The sequence below is a fragment of the Sabethes cyaneus genome, chromosome 2 (assembly GCF_943734655.1).
Source record: "Sabethes cyaneus chromosome 2, idSabCyanKW18_F2, whole genome shotgun sequence".
NCBI classification, from domain to species: Eukaryota; Metazoa; Arthropoda; class Insecta; order Diptera; family Culicidae; genus Sabethes; species Sabethes cyaneus.
The window spans coordinates 183,465,714-183,479,507 of NC_071354.1; the positions used below are offsets into that span (position 1 = coordinate 183,465,714).

The window sequence follows — 13,794 nt, forward strand, 5'->3', positions numbered from 1 at the left end:
TAATAAAAAAAATTACGGAAATTCTTTCAAATGATCTTTAATAGGAAATTGGGAATATTTTTGTCGCGGCATTTTTAACTAAAATTTTATTTCAATATAAAAAAGTTCCATATTTAATAAGCCTCCACTGCAACCAAATCCTGGCAGCTAAAATTAGTCAATGTATTTCAAAATATTGAAAAACAACTATAGTGGACATTTTATGCTTTTTGGTTATACTATATACTAAGCGCTCGCAAAGTCTCTCACGCCACCGCTCGCTCCTCATTCATTCATTCATTCTTCTACTCATTCGATGCGAATATTCCGCCGCCGTACGCGACGTGTTATCTCTCTACCGGCTAAACGCAGCAGTAGCAGCAGTGCTAGAATATCTGACAAGATTAGCATGTAGAAAACATTTTGCCACCCGGACGACGATACCAAACCGGCGAAGAGGGGTCCAACGGCCGCTCCTGTGATTGGGCGAACATTTAAAAAAAGGGATATGTAATGTACACGAAAAATATTGGATCCATTGGAATAACCATTTTTAAAACAGTAATTAAAAATAGCCACCATACAACTATGAAGTGTTTATGAACACGAAGATTTTATTTAAGAGTGAACGTTAAACGCACTTACCTATAGAACCAGTACCGTCGATGATAGCGGTAACGGTGGCCAGTGCTTTCGCATTTCCATTTAGCGAACTATGTTGACCTGTAACGTAAGAAGAAAGTATGATTAGCAAAATATAGGTACTCATTCGAGGCTCCTAACCATGTTTATTTCAGCCAATAACCTTATTTTAACGAAATAGACGGGTACGGAGTGATCAGAGTGATTAAACTGGGTAATCTAAATTTTCCGCTTGAGCTGGATTTATTAGCTTCTGTGACAGCACTTCAAATCCAATTTGATTTCGAATCAAGATAACGCCAAGATACTTAGTATAACAATCAAAGCTACTATGAAATGCATTTGATTCTCATGCTTTTTTCCATTCTAGTAATTTTTTCCCCTATTCTAATTAAAGTGGAGTTATGAAAATAAGCTCTGTTAAGATGAAATTAGTAGTCATCGATTATGCCAATTTCAAAAGCAGTTTTTTTTTTGTTTGAAACAAAAGTTATGTTAATGAAAATAAATTCGCTGTGTACCGAGTCGGCTTTGACAAGCGATTAGTCGTGGACTCGAATAGTAGTAGAATTAGGCCATTCGATTTCAAAGTGACTTTAGTATGAGTTTATGATGCTCAGGCCCCTCATTACCCCTCCTTGACAGTGAATTAGTCACTCTTATAGTAAATGTACGGGTAAGCTTCACCAGGCCTGCAATCGATCCCAGGTTAACTTCCGTTCGGCCTCCTTCCAATACCATCGCCACTGCCTCTCCCTCTTCTTCTTTCTTTCTTTTGTAACCAGCTTTTTCTCATCGTCTCTACACATTTTAGATTCCGGTGTGTGGCCCTCAGTTATAGGTTCACCTTCTCAGAGTATGCGCGTGTCATTAACCCGGAAGAGTTATTCTGGACCTTCACGATCTCTATCGTTCTGGCAGTTTCTGCTTCTCTGGATCGTTGTCAGTTGATACCTAGCCTTATAATCCCTTATGGTAATGCTACGTTTTTCTAGCCGTTTCCATCGCTTGCTGGCATTTCCCGTCAAACCAGTCACCGCGGTTGCGGCTTCATTGACGGCCGAATGCATCCTGACCAGTTCGTTTTCTAGGGTCGAGGCACCCAGCTCTGCAGGGGAAGTTAGTACCTTATCCAGTAGACGCAGCTATTTCTCTGCAGCTTATGGGTTGCTCAACTGACAGATGTTTCAAATTCAAATTCTATCCCTACCTCCTCATGGTACCAACCAGACTACGAGCAGCTCTAGCGGAGATCGGGTAGCCAAACCCGGTGAATACTAAGGTCGTATACTGACAGAGAAGAAGGTACTGTATTGTCTTGGCACAACAGCCCCATCACGAAACTCGGTAGCGTGGCCCTAGTAGAAAATTCGATTCGGAATATTCGGCATGGACAAAGGTAGTGAAATAAAGACGTGGAATGGATGCTTAGCGCTTAGTGCCTGTAACTACTAGTCTAGAGCGGGAACGGGAACGGGCTAGTTAGTGATGACCAGGATGCAGAATTCAGACCAGAACACGGACCGGAATTTGGGTTAGAATACAGATCATATTTGAATCAGAATTTGGACCATAATTGGAATTAAAATATAAACCTGCATTTGTTTTGGTTCACAATGTTGGCCTTACTTTCGACCTCAATATGGAGCTCAAGGTGCACTTGAATTTGGACCTCAATTTAGACCCGAATTTGGACGAGAATTTGAGTCAGAGTTTAAACCAAAATTTGGACTAATATTTGGACAAGAATTTGGACCAGGGTTTAGAGCAGAAGTTTAATCAGAATTTCTACCATAATTCGGAGCAGAATTTGGACGATAATTTGAACCGGATTTTGGACCAGTATTTTAACTAGAATATGGACCATTATATTTGGACCAAAAGTTGTAGCAGAATTTGGACCAGAATTTGAAGGAGAATTTGGACCAGAATTTGAATCAAAATTTGAACCATAAGTTAATGGTTTGCACACTGACACGAACGATTGGGGCCAGCGATACATCAATTTTGCAGCATCCCGAGGCCTGGTGATCGGAAGCCTTTTTTTCCCCGCAAAGATATCCACAAAGCCAGCTGGAGATCACTTGACCAACGAACATTGACCAACTTGAACGAACTTGACCAACGAACATCGACCATATTCTTATCGAGGGCCGGTTTTTCTCGAACATCACCAACGTACGCTCCCTACGGGGTGCGGATATCCACTCGGACCATTACCTACTAGCAGTACATGTGCGCTCAAAACTATCGACGGTTTATACCTCGCGACAAAGCCGCTTTTCTCGGTGGAGCTAGATGCTTTGACGCTCGAAAACGGTTGGAGTATGAAACACTCGGCCGTCAACGAGGCCGCAACCGCGGTACTAGGTGTGGAAACCTCAAGTGCACGAAATAACTGGTTTGACGGTAAATGCCAACTAGCGATAGAGGGAAAAAAGAGCTTGGAAAAACTATCTAAGCATATCCCCGAGAGAGAATTTGGCAAAGTATCGACGAGCGCAGAATGAGTTAACCACGATCCTGAGGAAAAAGCGCCAGAAGAACAGAGATCATGAGAAGCTGAACCAACTCTTCTCGGCTAATGACACGCGCAAGCTTTACGAGAAAGTAAACCAAACTCGTAAGGGCTGCACCTAAACCTGAATATGTGTAGGGACGAGGGGGAGGGTCTTATCACAAACGAGCGCGAGGTGGTCGACAGGTGGAAGCAGTATTTCGATGAGCACCATAATGGCGATATAGCAGTAGGAGACGCAATGGCAGTTAACCTCGGAGTGCCTACAAATGAAATAGCGTGCCGGCTCCCGATCTCGAAGAGATCCGTCGAGAAATTTGTCAGATGAAGAATAATAGAGCAGCCGGAAAAGACCGACTTCCGGCAGAGCTCTACTAGCCCTCTACTAGCCTACTAGCCTACTAGCCCTCTAGCCCTCCTCTCTTTGGGAGGAGGAGAAACTACCGGAGGAGTGGATGGAAGGTGTAGTCTGTCCCATCTACAAAAAGGGCGACCGACTAGATTGCTGTAATTACCGCGGCATTACGTTAGTCAACGCAGCCTACAAGATGCTTTTCCAGATTTTGTTGCGTCGTTTATCCCCAATAGCAAGACCATTCGTGGGGCAGTATCCGGCGGGCTTTATGCGGGCTCGTGCTACTACGGATCAAATTTTTACTCTCCGACAAATCCTTCAGAAATGTCAAGACTACAACGTGCCCACGCATCATATTCTCGTGGATTTCAGGGCAGCATACGATACAGTTGAACGAGAACAGTTATGGGAGATAATGCACGAGTACGGTTTTCCGGACAAACTGACGCGGCTGATCAAAGCTACTCTGGAGCGAGTGATGTGCTACTTGCGCGTTTCGGGGACACTCTCGAGCCCTTTGGAATCGCGCAGAGGGTTGCGGCAAGCGGATGGACTGTCCTGTATGTTATTCAATATCGCTAATAAAGGTGTGATCCGGCGAGCGGGCATCGAAACGAAAGGAAAGATTTTCCTTGGGACGGCGTAGGCAATCTACGCCGGACTAAAAACGGAGGCTAGGAGGATAGGGTTACAAATCAATGGGTCGAAAACCAAATGTATGTAGGAAGAGGCTTCAGAGGAAGCAACGTTTGCCTCTCACGGACATTGACTATTGACGGTGATGAACTGGAAGTAGTTGATGAGTTCGTATATTTGGGATCTCTGGTCACCGCCGACAAAAATACGAGCAAGGAGATCTAACGACGAATTCAAGCTGAAAATCGAGTCTACTTTTCCCTCCGCAAAACGCTTCGATTAAGGATCATGCGCCGCCGCATAAAGCAGACGATGTACAAAGCGCTAATTAGACCGGTAATCCTCTATGGTCTTGAAACAGTAACTTTGCTTACGGAAGAAATACGTGCACCTGCCGTATTTGAATCAAAAGGTGTTGCGAACTATTTTTGGCGGAGTACAAACGGATAGCGCAAAGTGGCGTAGGCGTACGAACACGAGTTTCTGACACTACTTGGCGAGATTCCCATTGTACACCTGGCGAAAGTTGAGAGACTACGGTGGGCCGACCACGTCGCAAGGATGCCGGACGACTGTGCAGTGAAATCCGTTCTCTTCAAGAACTCCACCGGCACTAGGAATAGAAGGGCCCAACGTGCTAGATGGCTCGACCTGGTTGAAGCTAACTTGCGTGCGGCGAGACGCGCAATTGGTGACGAATAGCCGAGACCAGTGGAGAGGAATTTTTGATACGGCAAAAGCCATCCCGGTTCTCGGCTGGTAGAAATCGAAATTATTCCTGATTGTCACTCCTTTAGTCTTGAGTTGAAAGTATCTTTGTGAGTCAATTTCGTATACATTCTGTACCGTCTGTACAGTCGCAGTTAGCAGTTTTTAAACTTACCTAGTTCAGCACTGACGGAAGTAGTAATAAGAGCATAGGGACCGTTTACAAGCACACCAGCCAGGAACAGCAGACAAATGTTAAACGATAATGAGATCGCACCAAATCTTTGATAGACAAGCAACTACAGAAGGGAACAATGATATTAGTTTTTTGCGACCGAGTTTTTATTTAATTCAGTTAGATTACCGTTGGAGCAGCTAGTAACAACATTCCCGTGCAGGTAGTTGCGGACATCCCGGTAGAATCGGAGATCAGTCCGGCCGCTATAGCGCCAACAATGCCTCCAATATCAAACAATGTTGATAAATCAGCACTTAGCTCAGGACTAAGTGTAGCTGCAAAAATAATAATCATGAAAAAACTGTGTTTTTGGGAAAACTTTTCTTCTTACTGGACGATTGGATATATAGTGGCAGCCAGTAAAGGAATGTGTAACTGACTAGCTTGGAGAAAAACAAGCTAAGAGAGAATTCAATCACGCCCGGAATTTTCAGTGCTCCTGCGAAACCAATTGCAGCATGATTTACGGGAGTACGATTAATACTGCCTATGATTGGTGTGCGTTCATTTACATCCTAAAATGAAAATTACATTAGTCGTGTTTCTCATCAATTTTATAACTACGTCTAATTGTGATTTCGAAGCAACTTGCTTCGCTACATATTAAAAATGAAATCACATGCACTTACTACGTTAGAATGAAAGCTGCCGTGTAAACTTCTTAGTGAAGGATTTTCCTATACATAAGGTTATGATCATGCAAATAAAACAAAATGAGAACTTAATGTTCAAACCTACGACACCGACTACTATCTACCTGTTCACTGGAGATACTAGATCCAACGGCCTCATCAACGTCTGAATCTCCAGATTCGCCTGTTTTGCCCTCTTCCAGCCGTTTGTATCCGCCGGGCCGATCGCCAACCTTTTCCTGACAATCGACGATTTCTGGTCGATCAACCAAAAACAGAAACATGATAAAGCCAAAAACTCCCATCAAAAATCCCGGCACAATGAACGACATGGACCAGTCGCTTTCGACGTAGTGTGCCGCAATCAAAGATCCCAGAATGTTTCCGATCGACGTGTGACTGTTCCAGATGCCAAATATCAATCCTCGCTTCGATTTGCCAAACCAACGACCAACAATGGTCACTACACCGGGCCAACCTGTTGTTTGACATATTCCGGCCATTGCCTGGACGAACACAAAATAAGCCATCGAATGGATGTCGTACACTTTGGCAACTCCAAACAGGTAGCAGAAGATACCGGAGAACAGCATTCCTAGCGACAGGAAGTACCGCAGCGAGACTCGTTCGGCAATGAATCCGGAAAAGAACATCGCAATGGCGTAGCTAAACAGGAACGACGAATCCAGTGAGCCGAGCAGTGCAGCCGAATCCGGTCCATCGAAGGGAGGATAGTCGCACCAGGTGCTATCGTTCGGTGGTTCGCCCATATTGTGGACAAATTCCGGCGGCAACTGGAGGCCGCTGCAGTTGCGATGCAAGACGGACTTGACAACCGAGATCGGTTTTCGCGTCATGTGATAGCACATGTAAGCCAGGTAGGTTAGGGTGAGAATCGAACATTTGAACCTGTGGATAGTGGAAGAGCTATTAGGAATAAGCTGGAGGTTTTAAAATTATGTCGTTTTGATGGAGTTGCGAAATTAGCGCTTAATTAGGTATTCAGAATTACGAACAAATCGATCTCAATGGTCTTTTCAATATCGCCAATACTCGCGTAAAATCCCATATCGATTTCCACAATTTTTAAGGTGCTCTTAAAGATGCCGACGACATGAACGCTATGAATTTTATCTCGTTCAAAGTCGGAATGAACGGTAAGTATCATAACATTGCGCTAGATTTGGGTGCATGGCCCCACGGTTTACTCTTCAGAGAATATGAAGACTCCAGCATAAAAAAACTGGGCACGATCCGTATCCCGAGTATCACCGACAATTCCACGTATAGAGGTAACCCCTGCGAAGAATTCCCTGTCTTTCAACAAAGAATCGAAATCGCCGCAAGAAGAATCTTAGACTCCGAATCAGGACTGTCAATCCCACCTTTCGTCGCTGAACTGGATGCTAGGACGCGACGACGTCAGTATTTGAGAAGCTTTTAACTCCCTCTGTGCACAGTCGAGCTACTGTCGCCAATGTTCAACAGTCGTCCCGGTCCTGTGTGTGGATGTAACAGTGAGTAGGATTTCCGAAACTTCTGTCCACGCAAGCGCACTACTGCCAATTTAGATTCCCCCGTTGATTCGTTTCCCGTTTCTAGCTCATTGTTTTTCAACCAGCCACTGAACAGCATGCGTGACGTCCAACAAGACAACATCCTAAATATTGGCGCAATGAACGCAAACGTCCACGGCTATCTGCTAGCGTGTGCTGATAGTCCATATCCATACGAAATAATTGTTTTAGTCGAAAACTGACTTGACGATCGAACTTCCCCTACACAAATCTTCGGACCGAACTACGTAGACTTTCGCTGCAATCGGAGTGTGCCTAACATTATAAAACGTGATAATACTATCTGATCGTTGTTTATACCGTCCGTCATTTAGTTCCCGGCGGATCTGAACTGATATCTGATTTTTCTTAGGCCTTATATGTCCTCGGTTTAAAGACTTCTTCGACAGCTTTCACTTCTGACGATATGCTCATTTTGGGTGATTTCAACCTTCGCGGTATAAATTGACGTGAACGCGGCAACGGATATCTGTTCGTCAACTACTGTTCTTCAACAATTCGTCCGACACCAACGAGTTGTTCGATTGCAATTTGTACAAGCTGATATAGCATGTATTTCTGCTTGAAAAACTGTGGGCCACTGTCCCATTGGAATTGGTATGTCGATTCCTGGTCCAGTAACCCCAGCTCCGGTAGATTTACCAATTTTAGAACCATGTATAACAAGAGTGCACCCGGACGAGCTTTGGGACCACCTTCTTCCCATATACTGCGATCGGTTTCAATTACTTTGAAAGGTATATCGAAGTTTGTCCTAGTTTCCATACAGTCTTCATTCATGATTACCAGGGTGTTCCGTTGAAAATGTCGGAGGATTCGTAGGTGTCCCTCGAAATCTCCATCTTGAAAATGTTTAACACGCCAAAAACTAAGAGCGCCTTGTACTGCTTCAAGTTGTACGCATGCTCTAGATGATCGTTCCAGTTTATGGTCAAGCATAACACCCAAGTATTTAGTATGCTTGGACCTTGGATAGCTCCAATTGCACTGCCTCCAGCTGTAGAGTTGCAATACTGTATTTCTTTTTTCTTGTAATGCTTGCTTTAGAAGAGTTAATGCTTAGTCCTTCCAAATTAGACTAAATTTGTAGTGTAGGACAGATTGTATTCTATTGAAAATAGTATGGGAATGTCCCAAGTTGTGGAACACGTTTTGTTTTTTGGCCATAACTCTTGATCGGATTATCCAATTTCGAAACTCTTTAACTCATTTGAAAGATTGAAGAATTACATATCTTTTTGCTAAAAACAGAATATATTTTTGCTCGAAACAAAAAAAGGAATTGCGAAATTGGGAGGCAGAATATTTTTGACAAAAAAATATGTCTCCGGTTGTGAAACACTTCCGAAAATTCATAAAGAAAAGAAAAAATAAAAAAATAAGAAATAAAAATAAAATACTACAATCATTTCTTAACGGGCAACACCTAAAGTAACAAAGTAATTTGTCAGTTTCGTAATTTAATCATTCAAATCTGAATTGCAATCAACGCATGCAAAGACAGAAACTTTGAAATCTCAAATATGGAGATATCGCTCTCATGTGCCTGAAAAGTGTTTTGAAAATGTTTGTGATCGTTGAAGTACTGAATAACTCATTTTCTGGATTTTTCATAACCGGAGAACCTAACCGTTTCACAACCGGACCGGACGCCAGTTTATAAAAATTTAGGATTTTGGAGTCAATTATTTCATTTAACATTTGTCTGTGTGATGAAATTGAGGTCCAAAACTAAGGTTATATGCAGTTTACTGCCTTTTTCTATATTATATTTTGATACACAAAAATATCAATCCTAAAACATTCAACAAAACTTTTTCAGGTACTTTTTTGAACACATTCCCTATAAACCTTTCTATAAGCTGTATTCTGATTGTTGCTTGCTTAAAAGCAAAAAAAAAACAATGAGACGAGACGTTGGTAGTAACTTGGTAGTGCTAGTTTAATAAACACGCCAAAAATGATGGGTGTTTCACAACCGGGGACAACCCCTACGCTCACGTTTTCCCCTTTCTGTTATAACGTCAGTGAATCCTATGACTTCATAGCCTTTGTTATTCAATTTATTTAGAAGATTAGCGATTAAGAGACCACGGCATAAGAGGCAAGACATCCCTTTGAGGGCAACCTTTGGTTGGTTTTGTCGTTAAAGTAAATCCTCCCAGTTTTGCCGTTATTATGCATAGCATGTATCCAATTGGAAAAGCATCTGTCAAAACCCCGTTTCTCCACGGCTTTATTTATTGAATTGTGGGAGGCATCGTCAAATGCTCCCTCAATGTCAAGGAAACCTGCAAGTGAGATTTCTTTATTGTCAAAAGACTTCTCTATTTTTTAAATCAACGAATGAAGTGCTGCTCCCCGCTTTCGAAAAGAAGATAAGTCGGACTTCTCACTATTTTTTCGGAATGCATCCTAGTATCAAACGGGCCCTCCCTACGATAAAACTGAACCTGCGGTCACGTTTACTTCTGAATGTGGGTATATATAAAAATACTTTTGTGATTTCAAGTGGGACTCGGGGTCAAAATTTACCAAATGTAATTGTTGCGTTGTTCAGAAAGTGCTTTTATGCCGTTTAAGAATAAGGCCAGTATGGGGATCTCTGATAATTAATAGATGAATGTTTTTGGGATTCATCCCTATTTATCACAGCTATCAGAAATATTTCCGAAAAATGTCGGATTGATTGGGTCGGTCAGGGGTTTAGGGCTAGTAAGGGGATGCAAGCGTGATGCCAGATCCGGTTGAATGCTTCAATTCGTGTCGTGTGTTCGAGTCTCGGCTGGGCTGCTAGATAGAATCGGTAGAATTTTTGCACTGGCCCCGTGGCTGTCCTGTGATCTGATGGCCGGACGCGGGGTCTGTCAATGGGAGGGGGTCGAGTCTTAGAGAGACGTTTAAGCTCATAGCTTTATTGCCCTAGCTCATTGATCTCGGGTGTTGGAAGGCGGATGCGTCTCTATATTTTAAAGCTCTTGTCGACTACCGCGAACGTCCAGCTTGTGCTGCGTTCAATATACTTTGCATCTTGGGACAGTGCATAAATGCTGGGGAATGAAAGATCAAATTTTCCCTGATAAATTGATAACCACTAATGCTTCGAAATTTGTCTTTCTTATTAGTTCATTTGTGGTTGTTTGTGTTGGAAAATTGATAGGGGCGCGCGGTTGAGGACCAGTGCTAGTGCCTGAAAACCTTCTGCTTCTGCTTAGTGCTAGGCGGGGATGACGAATTCTCCACTTCTTCACTATACTACATTTTACAACTCAAGTAGTACAAAAAGTCCAAAGCATATTTACAAATTCGATCTACCATTTTTCTTCTTATCATCATCATTATCATCATCATCGTCATCATCATCATCATCATCATCATTATGTTTAAAATATGATATTCCGGCCTTTGGCAGAGATGTCTTAGAGTCAGTTCGTGGAGTCCGCGCAGGGCCGGAACCGCCTCCGCCTGCGGGTATAGGCGTGACGGCTATGCTTGGGGCTCTACTCTACCTGTGTTTTAGCGGGCGGCATCGCCTGTCTTGTTAGGTAGAACTGACGTTTGAGGTCTCCCTGACACTTTGTTGACATCACAAAAGGTCCCAGCGCAGAGTTTTATACGCTATTGAGCGACCAGGTGGATAACCCGAAAAAAAGGACAAATAAGGGAAATAAAGGAATGCACCCTAGTATCAAACGGGCCCTAAACTCGTAAAAATTAATTAAAAATTGATCAAGCTATGACAATATCAATGACTCGGGTATCGGGCTGGTGTGCGAGTACATATTTTAAGATTGTGTAAAAAGTACCTACATATCAGTCCCATATGTTTTAATCATTGTTTTCTGTTACAAAATATTAAAACTGATTTTTAATTTTAGGTGCAATGATTTAATTATCATAGCAAGCAAATACTATGCGCGAGGGTATCAAGCGTAATGCGTACTTCGAAATAAATATATAACACAATGACCACTTCGAAATAAAATGTTTAAATCTTGTCCGTTAATAATCAATCTGCATTGCGACTTGTTACAAGGTTAACATCCAGTTCATTCGCCTCGGATAAACATCTAAATCTTGTAAACAATCTAAGTAAAACACACGACAGTCTGAAGTCACGATGCTGGCACGTGCATTCTACTGTCATTCATAATGCAGCCAAAGGAAGGGCAAACAAGAAACGAGATGATAAGCGCGGCAATCTGCACTTAGAATAAGACTCTAAATCTTTTGCAAAGTTGTTACCAATCCGAAGTTGGTAACGGTTTGAATAATCTATAGGTACCTATCTATGTGGAACACAATAATTTAGTGCTTGATGCATTTCACAACTTAACCATGTTAAAAAGAAAATAGAACTAACCGGGGAATGAATAAAACTATTTCTGGAATAAATAATATAAAAATAGTTTTCACTAGAACTCCTTATCAATTATAAATGTATGTTTGTGTTGTTAACATTTGAGTTCACACAAAATTGATAAAATATCAAGAAAAGCAGTTTTACTCGAAATTCTATAATCTTGCGATGTTTGCATCTGTACTGCAATCATAAAGATACATTAAACAATAATTTGCTTGTTCTTAGCGCTTGTTCCTGGAATAAACAAGATACACGGCAGGTGTTCTAAACCGATTGCCGTAACAATAAGCTGAGTATTTGATAATCGAATACGTAATTTTTATTTATGGTGACACAAAACGTATAAAAACCAAGATCAAACCAAGCAACTAATTTTTTTGCGACCGATAATTGTAACAAATACCAATTTATTGATAGCAACACCTTTGGGTTTTCAACTGTTTCTAACGAGAATGGTGTTTATTAATCGAATATTTTGTACTTATCAGCACACATGGCAGAGGGGCATTGATTCCATTAGGAAGAACGTTCTGCATCGTTTCTATCGTGAACATGACAACAAGAATAATGCCCCCGGTGCTAAACGGAAAAACAGAACTTAAGGACAAGGTCACTTCTGTTTTTATTTTCATTTTTAGCATTAATTACTGGGTAGCAAGTATGGCACGATAAGGTTTTTTGAAGTAAACATAGGCGACATAAAGCTTGAGATTATCGCAGTGACAATATAACAAAGAAGTACAGATAAAACAAGCTGTCATCGACAGCATTGACATATTGCTGCCTGCATAATCATGACTCATTTTCAACGATGCGGGTAAAGCGCAGTTCAGACTGACGCCAGCCATTCTCAGTCTTCTCAAGGCAATCGTCTTTATCTATCAATATGCTGATAGGAACTGCATTGGCACTCTCGCTATATCAATGCTTTACAGCTTATCAGCTGTAAACAGACAAAAACATTGAAACATAAATGCCACATGTACAGATAGGGAGGCTGAATCCGCGAAAACAGAAAGCTTAGGTTCGCAAATAGTTTACTCACCACAGCAGCCGATTTGCCTGCCATCGGGAACAAAGCTTTCCGCTAAGGGCGGTAACAAGCCTAATTCCAAGGGGTGCTTTGGGGTAGTTTGTGTTCATGATTCTCCACCGGGTGCGGGTTACGGGCATTGACGATATTTTCCTGCGGTACTCGTCACTATTGCCGCTTTGTTGCTAGTTGACCTGTTTTGTCAAATTCCTGGAAACAATTATCAGCTGTGCTACTGAATTGCGGTTCTATCGAAAAAGTACCTAGTAGGTTACTGGGAACTTTCTAATCACAATAACATTATTTTAAGTATAGTTTATTAATCACCAGCAAAATTTCAAAGTGACACGTGAAATGCATTCTAATATACTTTTCTTTATGAACACAACAATCGATTACAGAAACTTCTGCTAAAACTTCTACTAAAACAACTTCCGCATCTCCACCGACTGGAATCAACAATCAAACTGAAGTTGAACTGGTGCAAAAGATTTGGGAACGATGGAAACTGAACCAGCCTTGTATTTGTGTGAACGGTGGTGAACAGCTGCTGTCAACTCTTGAGATGAGACAGTTTTCACTATCTATCGATTAAATCGACAACTACCCATTTTAAATCAACTAATATCGTTAAGTTCAACGTAATTGTTAGGGTAGAGTGACTATATCCAGCTTTTTACGAGCCATAATGGCGGACGTGTTCGTAATATTTGAACGGCATCTTTGACATTTCACTAATACATCGCACGTCTTGTTTCCGCGCGTTCACGATAAAACCAAAGGAAAGTACGGAAAGAAAACGTGTGATGTATTAGGGAAATGCCAAAAATGCTGTTGAAATATCACGAACACGTCCGCAATTATGGCTCGTAAAAACCTGGATACAGAGTGGCGCCAAGTCATCCCAAATGTATGCAATGCGGTTTATCCTAGGTTTTTCTTTCTCTTTCCTGCATACGCGTTGGATAGGTTGGCTGCTCGTTTGGAATGACACTGACAGATAATTATCATCATTCCAATTTTGACATTGTCGCCACTCTGTATATCCAGCTTTTTACGAGCCATAATGGCGGGCGTGTTCGTAATATTTGAACGGCATCTTTGACATTTCAC

The 13,794-nt window shown here is 41.8% G+C and overlaps 1 protein-coding gene across 2 annotated transcripts; it reads right to left on the minus strand.

Annotated features, from left to right (window-relative positions):
- Positions 1-67: 67 nt before the first annotated feature.
- On the minus strand, positions 68-13,129 carry LOC128733739 (glucose-6-phosphate exchanger SLC37A2). 2 transcript variants are annotated; one of them, XM_053827507.1, is made up of 9 exons: positions 12,945-13,129; positions 12,694-12,891; positions 5,834-6,617; positions 5,706-5,753; positions 5,408-5,591; positions 5,203-5,351; positions 5,014-5,137; positions 625-702; positions 68-455 (listed from the first exon to the last, which is right to left on the minus strand). In XM_053827507.1, exons 2-9 carry the CDS (start codon positions 12,819-12,821, stop codon positions 289-291), a joined length of 1,662 nt encoding a protein of 553 aa, XP_053683482.1. In that variant the 5' UTR covers positions 12,822-12,891; positions 12,945-13,129; the 3' UTR covers positions 68-288. The 2 variants fall into 2 exon arrangements, with proteins under 2 accessions (XP_053683482.1, XP_053683483.1); XM_053827508.1 differs by lacking the exon at positions 5,706-5,753 and having other exon boundaries at positions 12,694-13,129.
- Between the last annotated feature and the right edge of the window lie 665 nt (positions 13,130-13,794).

Bases quoted from the DNA above. Each gene is read 5' to 3' on its own strand.
- LOC128733739 (XM_053827507.1), bottom strand. From the start codon at position 12,821: ATGCCCGTAACCCGCACCCGGTGGAGAATCATGAACACAAACTACCCC. The intron at 5,592-5,705 runs GTAAGTGCATGT...TTTTCATTTTAG, and splicing joins GCAGCTTTCATTCTAACGTA to GATGTAAATGAACGCACACC. The intron at 456-624 runs GTAAGTGCGTTT...GCCCAATCACAG, and splicing joins CGACGGTACTGGTTCTATAG to GAGCGGCCGTTGGACCCCTC.